Source organism: Oncorhynchus masou, chromosome 32, assembly GCF_036934945.1.
Source record: "Oncorhynchus masou masou isolate Uvic2021 chromosome 32, UVic_Omas_1.1, whole genome shotgun sequence".
NCBI lineage: Eukaryota > Metazoa > Chordata > Actinopteri > Salmoniformes > Salmonidae > Oncorhynchus > Oncorhynchus masou.
The window spans coordinates 14,648,363-14,669,700 of NC_088243.1; the positions used below are offsets into that span (position 1 = coordinate 14,648,363).

A 21,338-nucleotide genomic window follows, 5' to 3' on the forward strand; every position below is an offset into this window, starting at 1 on the left:
TCTGTAAGTCATTGAGTTGGATATGGCTGCCTACCGTCTCACATCCAAAGCTAATCTAATGCTGCGTTGAGAGTAAAACTTTGGGACGATAATCTGTATTAATCCTATTGTGGATTTGACCACAGCTCCAGGAGTCAACTACCGGCCTGGAGGCACTACTGGATTAAAGAGACATTGGATAATAAAGACATTAAAACAATTCACATAGTAATCCATCCACTTTTTCTCCTTTCCCTCTTTGTCTTTCCTCCTAACCTCTCCCTTGGCTTTCTTTCTCTCGTCACCCTCTCGCTTGCTCTCTCTCAGGCCAAAGAGGAGCTCCTGGCCAACGGTAGTGCTGGAGAGGAGTTGTGTGTGGAGGAACTAGGGGAGGAGGTTCTGGAGGAGGATGAAGATCTGATGTGGAAGGAGCCTAAAGACGAGGTCAACGTGGAGGACGACCTGGAGTACTACCAGGTAGGGAGGAGTTCAAGACGACCACAAATGGCACACTATATCCTATATAGTGCACTACTTTAGACCTGGGCTCGTAGAGCGCTGGTCAAAAGTAGTGCACTACATAGGGAATATGGTGCCGTTTGGGATTGGTTGATGGTTGTTAGGGGTGATTAATCGAAAGTTGACTCTTGTTGTTAATATTGATATTGATTGATGTTCAGCTTTGAGGGAGCTAGCACACTGTGTATGTGAGGAAATATGATTTGATTTGAGTTTTATATTCAATAAATACTATAGATTATTCAGACACCTTGACTTTTTCCACATTCTGTTAGGTTACAGCTAAAATTGATAAAATCGTTTTTTTCACTATCAAACTACACACAATACTCCATAATGACACTTTTTTTCCCCTGCTAATTTATATTTTAAAAAATCCCCTAAAATATCACATTTACATAAGTATTCAGACCCATTACGCAGTACTTTGTTTGAGAACCTTTGGCAGCGATTACAGCCTGGAGTCTTCTTGGGTATGAATGACGCTACAAGTTTGGCACACCTGTATTTGTGGAGATCTCCCATTCTTCTCTGCAGATCCTCTCAAGCTTTGTCAGGTTGGATGAGAAGCGTCGCTGCAGAGCTATTTTCAGGTCTCTCCAAACATGTTAGATCGGGTTCAAGTCCGGGCTCTGGCTGGGCCACTCAAGGACATTCAGAGACTTGTGTTGAAGCCCGTGTGCTTAGTGTCGTTGTCCTGTTGGAAAGGTGAACCTTTGCCACAGTCTGAGGTCCTGAGCGCTCTAGAGCAGGTTTTCATCAAGGATCTCTCTGTACTTTGCTCCGTTCATCTTTGCCTCGATCCTGACTAGTCTCCCAGGCCCTGCCGCTGAAATACATCCTTGCAGCATGATGCTGCCACCACCATGCTTCACCGTAGGGATGTTGCCAGGTTTCCTCCAGACGTGACTCTTGACATTCAGGCCAAAGAGTTCAATCTTGGTTTCATCAGACCAGAGAATCTTGTTTCTCACGAGACTTTGGCTGCCTTTTACTCCAAACGGGCTGTCATGTGCCTTTTACTGAGGAGTGGCTTCCGCCTGGCCACTCTATCATAAAGGCCTGATTGGTGGAGTGCTGCAGAGATGTTTGTACTTCTGGAAGGTTCTCCTATCTCCACAGAGGAACTCTAGTGCTCTGTCAGAGTGACCATCGGGTTCAAGGCCCTTTTCCCTCGAATGCTCAGTTTGGCCGGGCTGCCAGCTCTAGGAAGAGGACCTTCAATGCTGCAGATATTTTTTGGTACCCTTACCCAGATCTGTCCCTCGACACGATCCTGTCTCGGAGCTCTACGGACAATTCCTTCAATCTCATGGCTTGGTTTTTGCTCTGACATGCACTGTCAACTGTGAGACCTTATATAGACAGGTGTGTGCCTTTCCAAATCATGTCCAATCATTTGAATTTACCGCAGGTGGACTCCAATCAAGTTGTAGAAACATCTCAAGGATAATCAGTGGAAACAGGATATACCTGAGCTCAATTTCGCATTTCATAATAAAGAGAATGAATACTTGTGTAAATAAGGTATCTTTGTTTTTTGTTTTTAATAAATTTGCAAAAATGTCTCACCCTGTTTTTGCATGGCCATTATGGGGTATTGTGTGTAGATTGCTGAGGAAATTGTTTAATTTAATCCATTTTAGAATAAGGCTGTAACATAACAAAATGTGGAAAAAGTCCAGGGGTCTGAATACTTTCCGAAGGCACTGTATGTGGTGTGTAGACCAATACAAGTTTCCATGTAATTACTCTATATAGTAAGAGGTATGAATGCCTGCATACCAGACACATGCTTGCTTATCAATTACAGTGGGAAATGCTGTATCAAAACACAATGTAATTTATTTAAACACATTTTTATTTTCAGCTATGGAAAATGTAATTTAAATGTGTTAATTTCTAATCGATAAGGATGTCCTCGATCGACTAATTGATTAACTCATTCCTACTACCAGGAGCACATCAAGTTCATCGACAACATGCTCATTGGCTCCGGTGCCTTCGGCAAGAAGATTTCCCTCGGTACCTTCCCCCCTGCCCCCGCCACCCCTGGCCCAAGTCCCAGCCCCTCCGCCCGGTCCTCCTCCCCTGCAGCCGAGCCCAGCTACGGGGAGTGGAAACCCCCCAAGAAACCTGGCCCGGTCCCCACCCCCCACTACCCCTCAGAGCCTAGCGGTAGTGGCTCAGCAGATGAGTTTGACTACAGGTGAGTTTCCCCCAATCCCATGTGAAGTTGTATCTACCTGAGCACCGAGGAGGCAAAGCGCTATATTTGAGCAGTAAGGCCCGACGGGGTGTGGTATTTTTTTATTTAACTTGGCAAGTCAGTTAAGAACAAATTCTTAATTACAATGACGGCCTACCTAGGCCATACCAGCCCTTAGCCAATATACCATGGCTAACGGCTGTTTTAGTAGTAAAATGGTGCCGGAGAAGAAGGCTGATGTTCTACGTGTCCCCAACCGATAGTTTTTTTTGTTTGTTTATTTGCGTTGTTTGTAACTTAATTTTTTACTTATTTTGTACATAATGTTACCGCTACCGTCTCTTATGACCGAAAATAACTGGACATCAGGACTGTGATTACTCACCACAGACTAGCAGACTCCTTTTTTTCCTTTAATGAGTCTGACGAGCCCGACGCAAATTATATACTGCTTCCTCGGGAACAGGCCCAGATCCCCTTGATTTACGTGAAGAGGAGAAAAAGGGGCCAGAGGGCAGGCTGCCTTATGAGAATTCGTAGGCGATCGAATAAACCCCCACTTCCTTCCATTCTGCTAGCAAACGTGCAATCTTTGGAGAATAAAATCGATAACCTATGTGGAAGATTAAACTACCAACGGGACATTCAAAACTGTAATGTCTTATGCTTCACGGAGTTGTGCCTGAATGACAACACTATCAACATACAGCTGGCTGGTTATACTCTGTACCGGCAGGATAGAACAGCGGCGTCTGGTAAGACAAGGGGCGTCGGACAATGTATTTTTGTAAATAACAGCTGGTGCACGATATCTAAGGAAGTCTCGAGATATTGCTCGCCTGAGGTAGAGTATCTCATGATCAAAATCAAATAAAATGTATTTATATAGCTCTTCGTACATCAGCTGATATCTCAAAGTGCTGTACAGAAACCCAGCCTAAAACCCCAAACAACAAGCAATGCAGGTGTAGAAGCACGGTGGCTAGGAAAAACTCCCTAGAAAGGCCAAAACCTAGGAAGAAACCTAGAGAGGAACCAGGCTATGTGGGGTGGCCAGTCCTCTTCTGGCTGTGCCGGGTGGAGATTATAACAGAACATGGCCAAGAAGTTCAAATGTTCATAAATGACCAGCATGGTCCAATAATAATAATAATCATCACAGGCAGAACCGTTGAAACTGGAGCAACAGCACGGCCAGGTGGACTGGGGACAGTGAGGAGTCATCATGTCAGGTAGTCCTGAGGCATGGTCCTCCGAGAGAGAGAATTAGAGAGAGCATACTTAAATTCACACAGGACACCAGATAGGACAGGAGAAGTACTCCAGATATAACAAACTGACCCTAGACCCCAGACACAAACTACTGCAGCATAAATACTGGAGGCTGAGACGGGAGGGGTCAGGAGACACTGTGGCCCCATCCGATGACACCCCCGGATAGGGCCAAACAGGAAGGATATAACCACACCCACTTTGCCAAAGTACAGCCCCTACACCACTAGATGGATATCTTCAACCACCAACTTACCATCCTGAGACAAGGCCGAGTATAGCCCACAAAGATCTCCGCCACGGCACAACCCAAGGGAAGGCGCCAACCCAGACAGGAAGATCACATCAGTGACTCAACCCACTCAAGTGACACACCCCTCCTAGGGACGGTATGAAAGAGCCCGAGTAAGCCAGTGACTCAGCCCCTGTAATAGAGTTAGAGGCAGAGAATCCCAGTGGAAAGAGGGGAACCGGCCAGGCAGAGACAGCAAGGGCGGTTCGTTGCTCCAAAGACTTTCCGTTCACCTTCACACTCCTGGGCCAGACTACAATCAATCATATGACCCACTGAAGAGATGAGTCTTCAGTAAAGACTTAAAGGTTGAGACCGAGTTTGCGTCTCTCACATGGGTAGGCAGACCATTCTATAAAAATTGAGCTCTATAGGAGAAAGCCCTGCCTCCAGCAGTTTGCTTAGAAATTCTAGGGACAATTAGGAGGCCTGTGTCTTGTGACCGTAGCGTACGTGTAGGTATGTACGGCAGGACCAAATCAGAGAGATAGGTAGGAGCAAGCCCATGTAATGCTTTGTAGGTTAGCAGTAAAACCTTGAAATCAGCCTTGCCTTGACAGGAAGCCAGTGTAGGGAGGCTAGCACTGGAGTAATATGATCAAATTTTTGGGTTCTAGTCAGGATTCTAGCAGCCATATTTAGCACCACCTCAAGTTTATTTAGTGCTTTACCCGGGTAGCCGGAAAGTAGAGCATTGCAGTAGTCTAACCTAGAAGTGACAAAAACATGGATTAATCTTTCTGCATCATTTTTGGACAGAACGTTTCTGATTTTTGAAATGTTACATAGATGGAAAAAAGCTGTTCTTCAAAAGAGAGATATGGGTCCAGAGTTATGCTGAGGTCCTTCACAGTTTTATTTGAGATGACTGTACAACCATTAAGATTAATTGTCAGATTCAACAGAAGATCTCTTTGTTTCTTGGGACCTAGAACAGGCATCTCTGTTTTGTCTGAGTTTAAAAGTAGAAAGTTTGCAACCATCCACTTACTTATGTCTGAAACACATGCTTCTACCGAGGGCAATTTTGGGGCTTCACCATGTTTCATTGAAATGTACAGCTGTGTGTCATCCGCATAGCAGTGAAAGTTAACATTATGTTTTCGAATGACATCCCCAAGAGGTAAAATATATAGTGAAAACAATAGTGGTCCTAAAACGGAACCTTGAGGAACACCAACATTTACAGTTGATTTGTCAGACGACAAACCATTCACAGAGACAAACTGATGTCTTTCCGACAGATAAGATCTAAACCAGGCCAGAACTTGTCCGTGTAGACCAATTTTGGTTTCCAATCTCTCCAAAAGAATGTGGTGATCGATGGTATCAAAAGCAGCACTAAGGTCTAGGAGCACGAGGACAGATGCAGAGCCTCGGTCTGATGCCATTAAAAGGTCATTTACCACCTTCACAAGTGCAGTCTCAGTGCTATGATGGGGTCTAAAACCAGACTGAAGCATTTCGTATACATTGTTTGTCTTCAGGAAGGCAGTGAGTTGCTGCGCAACAGCCTTTTCAACAATTTTTGAGAGAATTAGAAGATTCGATATAGGCCAATTCGTTTTTTAAAAATATTTTCTGGGTCAAGGTTTGGCTTTTTCAAGAGAGGCTTTATTACTGCCACTTTTAGTGAGTTTGGTACACATTTACATTTAAGTCATTTGGCAGACGCTCTTATCCAGAGCGACTTACAAACCCGGTGGATAGAGAGCCGTTTATTATGTTCGACAGTGGAGGGCCAAGCACAGGAAGCAGCTCTTTCAGTAGTTGGAATAGGGTCCAGTATGCAGCTTGAAGGTTTAGAGGCCATGATTATTTTCGTCATTGTGTCAAGAGATATAGTACTAAAACACTTGAGCATCTCTCTTGATCCTAGGTCCTGTCAGAGTTGTGCAGACTCAGGACAACTGAACTTTGAAGGAATACGCAGATTTAAAGAGGAGTCCGTAATTTGCTTTTTAATAATCATGATCTTTTCCTCAAAGAAGTTTATGAATTTATTACTGCTGAAGTGAAAGCCATCCTCTCTTGGGGAATGCTGCTTTTTAGTTAGCTTTGCAACAGTATCAAAAAGGAATTTCGGATTGTTCTTATTTTCCTCAATTAAGTTGGAAAAAATAGGATGATCGAGCAGCAGTAAGGGCTATTTGATACTGCCCGGTACTGTCTTTCCAAGCTTGTCGGAAGACTTCCAGTTTGGTGTGGCGCCATTCCGTTCCAATTTTCTGGAAGCTTGATTCAGAGCTCGGGTATTTTCTGTGTACCAGGGAGCTAGAAATGCTTTTAGTTTTTAGGGGTGCAACTGCATCTAGTGTATTGCACAAGGTTAAATTGAGTTCCTCGGTTAGGTGGTTAACTGATTTTTGTCCTTTGGCGTCCTTGGGTAGACAGAGGGAGTCTGGGAGTACATCAAGGAATATTTCTGTTGTCTGTGAATTTATAGCACAACTTTTGATATTCCTTGGTTGGGGTCTGAGCAGATTATTTGTTGCAATTGCAAACGTAATAAAATGGTGGTCCGATAGTCCAGGATTATGAGGAAAAACATTAACATCCACAACATTTATTCCATGGGACAAAACTAGGTCCAGAGTATGACTGTGACAGTGAGTGGGTCCAGAGACATGTTGGACAAAACCCACTGAGTCGATGATGGCTCCGAAAGCCTTTTGGAGTGGGTCTGTGGACTTTTCCAAGTGAATATTAAAGTCACCAAAGATTAGAATATTATCTGCTACGACTACAAGGTCCGATGAGAATTCAGGGAACTCAATGAGGAATGCTGTATATGGCCCAGGAGGCCTGTAAACAGTAGCTATAAAAAGTGATTGAGTAGGCTAAGCTGTAGACCACACTATCTACCTAGAGAGTTTTCATCTGTATTTTTCGTAGCTGTTTACATACCACCACAGACTGATGCTGGCACTAAGACAGCACTGAACGAGCTTTATTCCCCCATAAGCAAACAAGAAAACGCTCACCCAGAGGTGGTGCTCCTAGTAGCTGGGGACTTTAATGCATGGAAACTTAAATCCGTTTTACCAAATTTCTATCAATATGTTAAATGTGCAACCATCGGGGGGAAAAAACTCTGGACCACCTTTACTCCACACACTGAGACGCATACAAAAATCTCCCTCGCCCTCCATTTGGCAAATCTGACCATAATTCGATCCTCCTGATTCCTGCTTGGAAGCAAAAATGAAAGCAGGAAGCACCCATGACTAGATCAATAAAAAAGTGGTCAGATGAAGCAGATGCTAAGCTACAGGACTGTTTTGTTAGCACAGACTGGACTTGCAAACCATTACAGACTACAAAGGGAAGCACAGCCGAGAGCTGCCCAGTGAGACGAGCCTAGCAGACGAGCTGAACTACTTTTATGCTCGCTTCGAGGCAAATAACACTGAAACATGCACGAGTGCACCAGCTGTTCTGGACGACTGTGTGATCATGCTCTCCGCAGCTGATGTGAGTAAGACCTTTAAACAGGTTAACATTCACAAGGCAGCAGGGCCAGATGGTTTCCAGGATGTGTACTGCGAGCATGCGCTGACCGACTGGCATGTGTCTTTACTGACATTTCTCATCGACGGGGCTGTAGTAGAGCAGGTTGAGAGCTTGAAGTTCCTTGTCCACATCACCAACAATCTTACATGGTCCAAGCACACCAAGACAATCGTGAAGAGGGCACGACAAAACCTTTTCCCCCTCAGGAGACTGAAAAGATGCGGCATGGGTCCTCAGATCCTCAAAAGTTTCTACAGCTGCACCATCGAGAGCATCCTGACTGGTTGCATCCCTGCCTGGTATGGCAACTGCTCGGCCTCCGACCGCAAGGCACTACAGAGGGTAGTGTGAATGGCCCTGTACATCATTGGGGCCAAGCTTCCTGCCATCCAGGACCTCTATACCAGGCAGTGTCAGAGGAAGGCCCTAAAATGATCAAAGACTCCAGCCACCCTAGTCATAGACTGTTCTCTTTGCTACCGCATGGCAAGCGGTACCGGACCACCAAGTCTAGGTCCAAAACGCTTCTAAACAGCTTCTACCCCCAAGCCATAATCCCCCTGAACATCTAATCAAATGGCTACCCAGACTATTTGCATTGCCCCCCCCCCCACTTTACACCACTTCTACTCTCTGTTGTTGTAATCTATTCATTGTCACTTTAATAACTCTACCTACATGTACATATTACCTCAACTAACCTGTGCCACCGCACGTTGACTCTGTACCAGTACCCCCCTGTGTATAGTCTCGCTATTGTTATTGTACTGCTGCTCTTTAATTACTTGTTACTTTTATTTCTTGTTCTTATCCATATTTTTTAAAACTGCATTGTTGGTGATGGGCTCGTAAATAAGCGTTTCACTGTAAGGTGAAAACTGTTGTATTCGGCGCATGTGACTAATACAGTTTATTTTATTTGTTCTTAAGCATGACACAAAGCAGAGTGCCTGGATACAGTCTTTAGCCGTGGTATACGGTCTGATATACCATGGCTTTCAGCCAATCAGCATTTAGGGCTCAAATTATTATAATACAATCGATTGTTTATTTGAACAACTTGGTACATATGCAGAATCATATATAAAATGATATGTCATACAATATATAAAAAAGAGGTAAAAATATACAGTACCAGTCAAGTTTGGATACATTGGATACACACCTATAATGTTTTTTCTTTATTTGAACTATTTTATACATTTTACAATAATTGTGAAGAGATCAAAACTATGAATTAACACATGGAATCATGTAGTAACCAAAAAACTGTTAAACAAATCCAAATATATTTGAGATTCTTCAAAGTAGCCACTCTTGGCATTCTCTCAACCAGTTTCATGAGGAATGCTTTTCCAACAGTCTTGAAGGAGTTCCCATGTTTGCTGAGCACTTCTTGGCTGCTTTTTATTCACTCTGTGGTCCAACTCATCCCAAACCATCTCAATTGGGTTGAGGTCAGGTTATTGTGGAGGCCAGGTCATCTGATCCATCTCCTTCTTGGTCAAATAGCCCTTACACAGCCTGGAGGTGTGTGTTGGGTCATTGTCCTGTTGAAAAACAAATGATAGCCCCACTAAGCGCAAACCAGATTGGATGGTGTATTCCTGCAGAATGCGGTGGTAGCCATGCTGGTAAAGTGTGCCTTGAATTCTAAATAAATCACAGACCATTACACTCCCTCCTCCATGCTTCACGGTGGGAACCACACAGGCGGAGATCATCCGTTCACCTACTCTGCTCCTCACAAAGACACACGGTTTGAACGAAAAATCTCATATTTGGACTCATCAGAACAAAGGACAGATTTCCACCGGTCTAATGTCCATTGCTCGTGTTTCTTGGCCCAAGCAAGTCTTATCTTATTTTTGCTGTCCTTTAGTAGTGGTTTCTTTGCAGTAATTCGACCATGAAGGCCTGATTCACATAGTCTCCTCTGAACAGTTGATGTTGAGATGTGTCTGTTACTTGAACTCTGTGAAGCATTTATTTGGGCTGCAATTTCTGAGGTTGGTAACTCTAATGAACCTTTCCTCTGCAGCAGAGGTAACTCTGGGTCTTCTTTTCCTGTGGCGGTCTTCATGAGAGCCAGTTTGATCATAGCGCTTGATGTTTTTTGAGACTGCACAAGTTTTCCAGATTGACTGACCTTCATGTCTTAAAGTAATGATGGACTGTTGTTTCTCTTTGCTTATTTGAGCTGTTCTTGCCATAATATGGACTTGGTGTTTTACCAAATAGGGCTATCTTCTGTATACCCACCCCTACCTTGTCATAACACAACTGATTGGCTCAAACACATTAAGAAGGAAAGAAATTCCACAGGGGTGGCTACTTTGAAGAATATTTGTTTAACACTTTTGATTACTACATGATTCCATATGTGTTATTTCATAGTTTTGGTGTTTTCACAATTATTCTACACTGTATAAAATAATAGAAATAAATACAAACCCTTGAATGACTAGGTGTGTTCAAACTTTTGACTGGTACTGTATATTCTACCTAAATGTATGGACAGTGCATTAATGACTGATTTGGCATACCACTTAATTAATAAGTAGACATATCAAATGATTGTGAATTATTCCAGCTCGTGGGATGCCATGTGTTACCTGGACCCTAGCAAGGCAGGGGAGGAGGATGATTTCGTGGTGGGTTTCTGGAACCCGTCGGAGGAGAACTGTGGGGCGGAGTTGGGGAAACAGTCTATCTCCTATGACTTGCACACAGAACAATGCATCGCTGACAAGAGCATCGCTGACTGTGTGGAGGCATTGCTGGGCTGCTACCTCACCAGCTGTGGGGAGAGGGCTGCTCAGATGTTCCTCTGCTCACTGGGACTCAAGGTATGGCCATAGATACGCCACCTCTCTCTATCGTCTACCTCTGCTGTTACTCTTGTGTTAATGTAGACTCTAATCTATTAAACTAAATCTACTGTTGTGTTAATGTAGACTAATATATTAAACTACCTCTACTGTTGTGTTAATGTTCACTCTAGTTATAATGTTCCTCAAGGTAATTGATGCCTGTGATAATGTTTATTATAAATAACAGATGCTTTTATCCAAAGCAATTATGTGACCTATGGGAAAATCAAATGTACAAGTTACATTCCTAAGCCATCACATGAAGCATGACTTAATAATACAATCTATCACTATCATGAACCAGGTGTTACCGGTTGAGAGGAGGAGGCTGAAGGAGAAGGGCGGGGTCATAGAGGTTGTGAACCTTGACCTCCAGTATGGCTGGCTGAAGATCCCACCCCGCTGCATATTTGACCACCCGGATGCCGAGCTCACCCTCAACCACCTCATCTCTGGCTTTGAGAACTTTGAGAGGAAGATCAGCTACACCTTCCAGAACAAGGCCTACCTGCTGCAAGCCTTCACACACGCCTCCTACCATTACAACACCATTACTGGTAAGCATGAGTTTCCTACGGAATCTATTTCAAAATGGATGAATCCGAATGAAGGAATGCACATATTGCATAAGATTGCATTGTTTCTAAAATATTGTAGTAATTCCAGCACGTTCTGTAGTGTGCCTTTTAATATAATTTTGTTCCATTGTAGAATGATTGACACTTCCTCTCCCTCATACTTCCTCTCCATTCTCCCTCCCTCGTTTTCTCTCTTTCCCAGATTGTTACCAGCGACTAGAGTTTCTTGGCGATGCAATTTTAGACTACCTCATAACGAAGCACCTTTATGAAGACCCGCGCCAACACTCTCCTGGCGTGCTCACAGACCTGCGCTCGGCGTTGGTCAACAACACTATCTTCGCCTCCCTGGCCGTCCAGTATGACTTCCACAAGTACTTCAAGGCTGTGTCGCCCGAGCTGTTTCATGTCATCGACGACTTTGTGCAATTCCAGCTGGAGAAGAACGAAATGCAAGGCATGGACTCTGAGGTGGGTTTAGGGTGGTCCCATCCCCGCAATTGTAAAGTTTGATTGCATCTTGAATGGCTCCCTGTAAGTGGTGCACTATGTAGGGAACAGGGTGCCATTTGGGATGCTTCCTTGTTGAAGAAGTGTGGTGTTTTGTTGTGGTAGTGTATTTACTTGTACTTTATGGATGTGGAACGAAAGTTATGTGTGTTCTGGGGTGTTTGTTTGTTTGTTGTTGTGGGTGTACATCTGTTGTACTCTTGTTCTATTGTTCCACATTTTCCCAGCATACCCCAGTGTATATTTCTACCAAGAAATCTTTGCAGAGACCTAATGATAGCTTTTGGCCTTGTTGATAATTACTAACATTTCAACATGTTTTGTGGGACGTACTCATGTTTTTTCTGCCCCTAACATAAAAGTCCCAAAACATAGGCTGTCAGTTCATATGAATCTGTTTTACATTTAGATTTTGGAATGTTCAGTATAAAATTACATTTATATTAAATCCAGTTGGATTTAATTTATTTTCAAGTGCCTATCTTGGCAGTGAATCGGATCTCGTTTGAGCAGAGCTTGTTTTATGCCAAAGGGATAACATTAAAACATTTTAAAGAAGAAAAACTAATTTCGGAAAATGTGTAAATATTTCCCCTTAATAGCTCAACTGGACGGCGGAGTCTCTGGGTCTCCAGTGTGTGTGAGGGTACAGCTGACTTTGTATTTGCTATTAAACTTAATACAGTAATAACTTTAAAGGCACAGTGCAGTAAACAAGTGATTTGCCTGTGTTTTATATACATTTCCACACTGAGTTTGGAACAATACTGTGAAATTGAAAATGACAATTAAGCCCTTTTAGTGTAAGAGCTGTTTGAAAAGATCATCTGAAATTTCAGCGTGTTTTGGTGAGATGGAGTTTTGGCCTGTCTGGTGACATCACCCGGTGGTAAGTTAGTTAATAGACCAATAAGAAATAGTTCCAAACCTCTCTGCCAATAACAGCTAATTTTCAGATTCCCCTTTTACTCAGGCCACTCCTTTCTTGAGAAATTGCTCTTTGAAGCTAAGTTTTGTTTAATTTTCTACCATTTTATTTTAAAACATTCACTGTAAGGTACTTAATTGTTAACCAGAAACAATTTAATATTGAGGTAAAAACAGTTGCATTGGACGTTAAATACAGTTCAATAATTGTATTACTTGAATTTAACACTTGGCCTCCCAAGTGGCGCAGCGGTCTAAGGCTGCAGTGCTAGAAGCGTCACTACAGATCCGGTTTAGATCCCGGGCTGTGTCACGACCGGGAGACCCATGAGGCGGTGCACAATTGGCCCAGCGTCGTCCGGGATAGGGGAGGATTTGGCCGGCCGAGATGTCCTTGTCCCGTCGCACTCCAGCGACTCCTGTGGCGGGCCGGGCGCATGCACACTGACACGGTCGCCAGTTGCACTGTTTCTCCTCTGACACATTGGCTGGCTTCCAGGTTAAGCGAGCAGTGTGTCAAGAAGCAGTGCGGCTTCTTCGGGGGACTGTAACTACCAATTGAATATCTCGAAAAATGATCCTCAGATATTCATTTTCCGAAGGAAAATGCTCAATTCACTCTATAGCAAACATCTACTTTTTTCTTAGCACATTTGTTAGTAGATATGAATATGATATCACATGGGAGACCTCGTTCAGTCCGAGTTATTAGAAAGAGGCCGTACTAGAGCACAGACTAAAAAAACAACAACATTCAATCCACTCGTGAGAACATATTTTTTTCCACCTTAACAAAACCGACTTTTACGGCATCTGTATTCCCCCTTTCCTTCAGCTTCGGCGCTCAGAGGAAGACGAGGCGAAAGAGGAGGATATTGAGGTCCCCAAGGCAATGGGAGACATATTTGAGTCACTAGCCGGAGCAATTTACATGGATAGCAGAATGTCACTGGAGACAGTGTGGCAAGTGTATTATCCAATGATGAGGCCACTTATAGGTAAGGAGGAGAGCGAGAAACTACTTCTTCCACGTTTTGATTTTCTCTTTTCTGATTGTTTGGCAGATCATGCAGGGAGGCTTTTAGTTTCAATGATTTACTAACTATTAATGTTCTCATATGTCTGTCCCAGTGATCATCATATTGAGGAGTTAAAAAGATGAGGGTTCATGTTATAACGTTTTTCTTTTCCCCCGCAGAGAAATTCTCTGCTAATGTCCCTCGCTCTCCGGTGCGGGAGCTATTGGAGATGGAGCCTGAGACAGCCAAGTTCAGGTAGGAGGATTTCTGTTGTGTGTGTGTATACAGTGCATTCGGGAAGGATTCAGGCCCCTTGGCTTTTTCCACATTTTGTTACGTAACAGCCTTAGTCTAAAATTGATTAAATTGTTAATTTTCCTCATCAATCTACACACAATACCCCATAATGACAATGTAAAACCGGTTTTTAGACTTTTTTGCAAATTGATCAAAATAAAAAAAACAGGTAAAATATTTACTTAAGTATTCTGACCCTTTACTCAGTACTTTGTTGAAGCACCTTTTGTCAGCGATTACAGCCTCGAGTCTTCTTAAGTATGAGGCTACAAGCTTGCCCACCTGTATTTGGGGAGTTTCTCCCATTCTTCTCTGCATATCCTCTCAGGCTCTGTCAGGTTGGATGGGGAGCATCGCTGCACAGCTATTTTCATGTCTCCCCAGAGATGTTAGATTGGGTTCAAGTCCAGACTCTGGCTGGGCCACTCAAGGACATTCAGACACTTGTCCTGAAGCTGCTCCTGTGCTGTCTAAAAAAAAATAAAGAAAAAACATTGAATGACAAGGTGTCCAAACTTTTGACTGTTACTGTGTATATTTTTTTAACCGTTTTAGCTGGCTTGCTTACTTACTTGATTGCAATTATTATATTCTCTTTTCCATTAACTCACCCCCTACCACATATATATTCTATAATTCACATATTATAGAATCTATATGCATTGTACAATATTTAATTACTTTCTAGAATGGAAACTTTCCTGACCATGTTGCTAGGATGCCACTTCACTTTATTGTCCTGTATGTAATTCAATGCCCCCTTCCTCAGCCCTGCGGAGCGGACGTACGACGGGAAGGTCCGTGTGACAGTGGAGGTCGTGGGCAAGGGCAAGTTCAAAGGCGTGGGCCGCAGCTACCGGATTGCCAAGTCTGCTGCCGCGCGCCGGGCCCTGCGTAGCCTCAAAGCCAACCAACCTCAGGTCCCAAACAACTGAGCTTCACACGCTAACTAGCTAGCTACTGATGCTAGCTACTGATGCTAGCAACTGACGCTATCTACCTACAACTGTCGCTAGCCAGTAGCCACTGATGCTAGCTTGCTACTGATGTTAGCTAGTCGCCACTGATGCTAAATACTGACGCTAACCAGTAGCTACCAGTGCTAGCAACTGATGCTAGCTACCAACACAGTGCAGCATTAGTCCCGTATCTTCAGCCCTCAATGGCACAACCAATGCAGCCAGGGAACGTTCTGTGGAGACATGGGGAAGTCACAACGAGAGCTGATCTAGTTGTAACGGATTTCACATTTTATTTTACATTTTTTGCAAACACAATCTTTCCTTTCCTTCTGTTCTCTGCTTTGTGTAATCACAAGAGTGCTTTATTAACGTATAGCAAAGTGTTAAAAAGAAGAAAAAAGGTCAGGTGTTGCTTTGTTAATTTCTCACTTTTTTTTTTTTACTTTTTGTTTGTTTAACCTTTGCTTTGTGTCAGTGAGATGTTAGGCGTATGCGTATTATGAGTAGTATTAGATTTGTACATAGTTCAAATCAAAGGTGTAAATCTAAAAACGCTATACTCCTCAGTCTGTGCACTAGTGCCAGTTTTAAAGCGGTTTTTAAAATGCTATTGCTAAGGAAATGGCAAGCAGAGGCCAGACCACCAGTGAAGACGACCAGTGTGGCCCACCTCTGTCTGAACTCTGTCTTGAGATGCTATTCTTAGGATGCGTCTAAAATGGCACCCTATCCCCTATATAGGATCCTATGGCCCTGGTCAAAAGTAGTGGACTATATAGGGAATAGGGTGCCATTTGGGACGTGCCCTCAATCATTATTGCACTTATTCCATTAGGGTCTGTTATGTTCATAATTGTGTGGTCGGATTGGACAACAAAATCCTATATGTAACAAAAATATATATATACATTTATGATGAAATATAAATATTATTTGCCTTACATACTAAGGCCTCCCTCGTATCCTGAAAAAAAGAATAGGAATTCAACATTCCCGCTTACTGTAAATTTAAAAAATAGTTTTTAAACAGCACTCGAGGATGCATGTTCGTGTAGCTTATGTATTAATAACCATGGCAACTGGATGGCTTATATAAACATTTATAAATCTATCTATATCTAGAGGGAAAGAGATATTAAATGTTTATTATTATGACATAAGTCGACAACTTTAGTCTCAAGTAATGTCTTTTGATACCAAGATTGATCATCTTTATTTTGTTGGTCATTTTGTAAGACTCAGAGCACCTTTTGAGTACAGTCTTTAGGACACAGGTTGTTCTTCTTTTTCAACAGAATCGTGGTTCACACATCCCTTCACTTTACCAAAGCTAATACAGTTGTGACTCTACAGGGTTGCACATGTGAAGTCAGTTCCTAGGGATATGCACACCAGCCTTTTTGTTTAATTATTTACTTCAAACACATTGTGACATAGCGTCCACGTTATGTGACTACATAGCCTCTTAGACTAAATGTCTTTTATTTTCTCTCAACAGTATCAATAAGCCCTCTTCACTTGAATACCTCAGTTGATTGCATGCATTTGTTTTTGGTGCTATGTTTTGTGTTGTATTAAGCTTGAATTTCTCATCCTTTTTGCACTGTAACTATAATACCTCTTTCTTTGACCTTTTTGAAATCTGTCAGTTGGGTTGGTTGTCCTGTTCTAGCAGCCTTCAAGCTGTAGTGGTTCAGTTGCATCGGTGTTTTCTTTGTTTTTCTTCTCTCCCTGCCCAATTGATTTAATGCTTGATGATTTGGTGGGGTAAATCCAGAGGGTATTCTCATTCTGCACATACATGGGCCTAAACGAATGTCTTCAGTCTCTGTTGAGCATCAGTCCTCTTCAAAGGAAGAAGACATGAATTGGCCATGATCAGATGGAGGGGGCCTCCTGTACTGTAGCTTGTTGAAGTAAACCGATTGCACTCTATATCTCTCACCGTGTGTGGCCAGCGCAGTCTTAGTGTATGTCGAAGGCCTTTGCAAGACTACTTCGGATTCAGCCTTTTACGATTGTCACATGTCACACTGTGCGATGTTACCAAATTAAAATCTTGATATCAACCTTGTCAGATTGTAAGATTTTCTTCAGTTCTGTCGTCACATTCTGCGATTTGACTTGAAGCTACGTCAACTACAGCAGGGTAAAAACTGAAAGTATGCATAGTTTTAACAAGCAACCTTTATATTTCCACTCAATCAAATCTGCTTCCCCAAAATAGCGTGGTCTCTGTGGTAGAACGTTTATTTTGATTGGCGATTTGGTGCATTTATCAAATTCCCGTCAGGTAGCCCGATTTCAGCCTTGTCATATAAACAAGAATATTAGGGAAATCATTCTTCTTGCACAGCATATCAATGTCTAAATGGAACTGTTATAGTAATCTGACTATTCACAATAATCGTATTATTGTGTGCCGTGTTCCTATTGGTCAGTTACCGGAATCAGCTCGTACCACCAGCCACTCTACACCGAGCCTACGACCGTCAGCACGTAGTGGTACTTAATCGGCAGACCTGTCATACTGAACGAGCCAAGCCGTCCGACAATCGTTTACAACCTACAAATTTGCCCGCGGTGTGAAAATGTCTGGAACAGCAAAATTGTGGCTTAAAACGGCTGGATTTGTACAGTCTGTGGGGGGCTTAAGATTCGTTCTCACTCGAAAATGGCATTCCTCACAGATGTTTCATTATTTAACCTGTACACCTGTGTTGTCCTAAAACAGTGTGTTGTGCAAGAAACGGAATTAAATAATTAATGGTTCCTAAAGTTGATGAATGAATTAGGAGGTTTGAAGAGGATTGTATGGTGTTATATTTAATAGATATACAGTTGAAGTCGGAAGTTTACATACACTTAGGTTGGAGTCATTAAAACTCATTTTTCAACCACTCCACACATTTCTTGTTAACAAACTATAGTTTTGACTTGTCGGTTAGGACATCTACTTTGTGCATGACACAAGTCATTTTTCCAACAATTGTTTACAGACAGATTATTTCACTTATTATTCACTGTATCACAATTCCAGTGGGTCAGAAGTTTACATACACTAAGTTGACTGTGCCTTTAAACAGCTTGGAAAATTCCAGAAATTATGTCATGGCTTTAGAAGCTTCTGATAGGCTAATTGACATAATTTGAGTCAATTGGAGGTGTACATGTGGATGTGTTTCAAGGCCTAACTTCAAATTCTGTGCCTCTTTGCTTGGCATCATGGGAAAATCAAAAGAAATCAACAAAACCATCAGAATTTTTTTGGGAGACCTCCACATGTCTGGTTCGTCCTTGGGATCAATTTCCAAACGCCTCAAGGTACCACGTTCATCTGTACAAACAATAGTACGCAAGTATAAACACCATGGAACCACGCGGCCGTCATACCACTCAGGAAGGAGACGCTTTCTGTCTCCTAGAGATTAACGTACATTGGTGCGAAAAGTGCAAATCAATCCCAGAACAACAGCAAAGGATGTTGTGAAGATGCTGGAGGGAACGGGTACAAAAGTATCTATATCCACAGTAAAACGAGTCCTATATCGACATAACCTGAAAGGCCGCTCGGCAAGGAAGAAGCCACTGCTCCAAAACCGCCATAAAAAAGCCAGACTACGGTTTGCAACTGCACATGGGGACAAAGATTGTGCTTTTTGGAGAAATGTCCTCCGGTCTGATGAAACAAAATAGAACTGTTTGGCCATAATGACCATCATTATATTTGGAGGAAAAAGGGGATGCTTGCAAGCCGAAGAACACCATCCCAACCGTGAAGCATGGGGGTGGCATCATCATGTTGTGGGGGTGCTTTTCTGCAGGAGGGACTGGTGCACTTCACAAAATGGATGGCATCAGGATGGAAAATTATGTGGATATATTGAAGCAACATCTCAAGACATCAGTCAGGAAGTTAAAGCTTGGTCGCAAATGGGTCTTCCAAATGGACAATGACCCCAAGAATACTTCCAAAGTTGTGGCAAAAAGGACAACAAAGTCAAGGTATTGGAGTGGCCATCACAAAGCCCTGACCTCAATCCTATTGAAAATTTGTGGGCAGAACTGAAAAAGCATGTGTGAACAAGGAGGCCTACAAACCTGACTCAGTTACACCATCTCTGTCAGGACGAATGGGCCAAAATTCACCCAACTTATTGTGGGAAGCTTGTGGAAGGCTACCCCAAAACATTTGACCCAAGTTAAACCTTTTAAAGGCAATGCTACCAAATACTGATCGAGTGAATGTAAACTTCTGACCCACTGAGAATGTGATGAAAGAAATAAAAGCTGACATGAATCATTCTCTCTACTATTATTCTGACATTTCACATTCTTAAAATAAAGTGGTGATACTAACTGACCTTAGACAGGGAATTACAAGGATTAAATGTCAGGAATTGTGAAAAACTGAGTTTAAATGTATTTGGCTAAGGTGCATGTAAACTTCCGACTTTAACCTTTAACTGTACATCTCATGTATGCCTCTGAGGCTTTCCGTCAGCATGGCAACTCATAAAATCCTACCATAGGTAAACTACCTCAGAAGACACTGCACTCTGCTCATTGCCAGGCCCTTGTCTTATTTAAATATACTGTATATCAGTACAAATAAACTTCTTTTTTTTCTGGACAAGACCAATTTGATGAATATCTATGGCAGTGACATATATGCTTAAGTCATTTTACTGTGACATCTGTACTTAGAACAATCTAATATACACTACTGTTCAAAAATATGGGATCATATTTTTTTTTGCCCTTTCAAATAACATCAAAATGATCAGAAATACAGTGTAGACATAGTTAATGTTGTAAATGACTATTGTAGCTGGAAATGGCAGATTTGTAATGGAATATCTACATAGGCATACAGAGATTCATTTTCAGCAACCTTCACTCCTGTGTTCCAATGGCACTTTGTGTTAGCTAAACCAAGTTTGTCATTCTAAAATACTAATTGATCATTAGAAAACCCTTTTGCAATTATGTTAGCATAGCTGAAAACTGTTGTACTGATTAAAGAAGCAATAAACCTGGCCTTCTTTAGACTAGTTGAGTATAGAGATGACTCCGGGATGATGGCCTTCAAGGCAGAGTTCCTCTGTCCAATGTCTGTGCTCTTTTGCCCATCTTAATCTTTTATTTTTTTGGCCAGTCTGAGATATGGCATTTTCTTTGCAACTCTGCCGAGAAGGCCAGCATCCCAGAGTCGCCTCTTCACTGTTGACGTTGAGACTGGTGTTTTGCGTGTACAATTTACTGAAGCTGCCAGTTGAGCACTTATGAAGCATCTGTTTCTCAAACTAGACACTAATGTACTTGTCCTCTTGCTCAGTTGTGCACTGGGGCCTCCCACTCCTCTTTCTATTCTGGTTAGAGCCCGTTTGCGCTGTTCTGTGAAGGGAGTAGTACACCGTGTTGTACGAGATCTTCAGTTTCTTGGCAATTTCTCACATGGAATAACCTTCATTTCTCAGAACAAGAATGGCTTGATGAGTTTCAGCAGAAAGTTCTTTGTTTCCTGCCATTTTGAGCCTGTAATTGAACCCACAAATGCTGATGCTCCAGATACTCAAATAGTCTAAGGAAGGCCAGTTTTATTGCTTCTTTAATTAGCGCAACAGTTTTCAGCTGTGCTAACATAAAATTATTAACTTGGATTAGCTAACACAACATGCCATTGGAGCACAGGAGTGATGGTTGCTGATAATAGGCCTCTGTACGCCGATGTAGATATTCCATAAAAAATCTGATGTTTCCAGCTACAATAGTCATTTACAACATTAACAATGTCTACACTGTATTTTGGATCAATTTGATGTTATTTGAAAGGACAGAAAATGTGCTTTTCTTTAAAAAACAACCCCAAACTTTTGAACATAGTGTGTGTATGGGTATATATATATATATCTATATATATCGTAATTATTTGCACTGATAAACAACATTCCCTCAGTTACTTGTATCTATTTGATGACGTATATCTTTGACAGACAAATAACGCAAACTAAAATGGTGCCTTTCAACTTATCGTATCCTAATCAAGCGAATACTGCAACTATTGTCTCGAAGGTTCAGAAAACTTGCCTACAGTAGCTGCAACGAGCCAAGCACTGTTTGTTCATAGTAGGTATGTGTATGTATGCATTACTATTAACCTGGTGCCATACATCATTTGGTTTCTGAACTTTGGTGTAGCCATGTAAATATGTGAAAATATACTATACTTGCTAACTGTATACTTTATTGACAACATCATTCCACTCAACGTGTGACTTAAAGGGGGAGGTTTTTACTAAAACTACAGTGGTAGATATTCTGACAGTTTTTGTTTTATATCATATAGTTTGACATCGTATAGAGTGCAATCTGGATTCACGCTCTC

The 21,338-nt window shown here is 42.1% G+C and overlaps 1 protein-coding gene across 2 annotated transcripts in view; it reads left to right on the plus strand.

Moving 5' to 3' along the window:
- LOC135525623 (endoribonuclease Dicer-like) overlaps positions 1 to 20,724 on the plus strand; it is a 68,338-nt gene extending 47,614 nt beyond the window's left edge. For both annotated transcript variants that reach the window (XM_064953353.1, XM_064953355.1), the window contains 8 exons: positions 307 to 456; positions 2,457 to 2,707; positions 10,378 to 10,633; positions 10,962 to 11,214; positions 11,438 to 11,706; positions 13,508 to 13,670; positions 13,871 to 13,946; positions 14,758 to 20,724. In XM_064953353.1, coding sequence (XP_064809425.1) covers positions 307 to 456; positions 2,457 to 2,707; positions 10,378 to 10,633; positions 10,962 to 11,214; positions 11,438 to 11,706; positions 13,508 to 13,670; positions 13,871 to 13,946; positions 14,758 to 14,923 — 1,584 coding nt within the window. In that variant the 3' untranslated portion in view covers positions 14,924 to 20,724. The remainder of the gene's footprint in view (positions 1 to 306; positions 457 to 2,456; positions 2,708 to 10,377; positions 10,634 to 10,961; positions 11,215 to 11,437; positions 11,707 to 13,507; positions 13,671 to 13,870; positions 13,947 to 14,757) is intronic.
- The last annotated feature ends 614 nt before the right edge of the window (positions 20,725 to 21,338 follow it).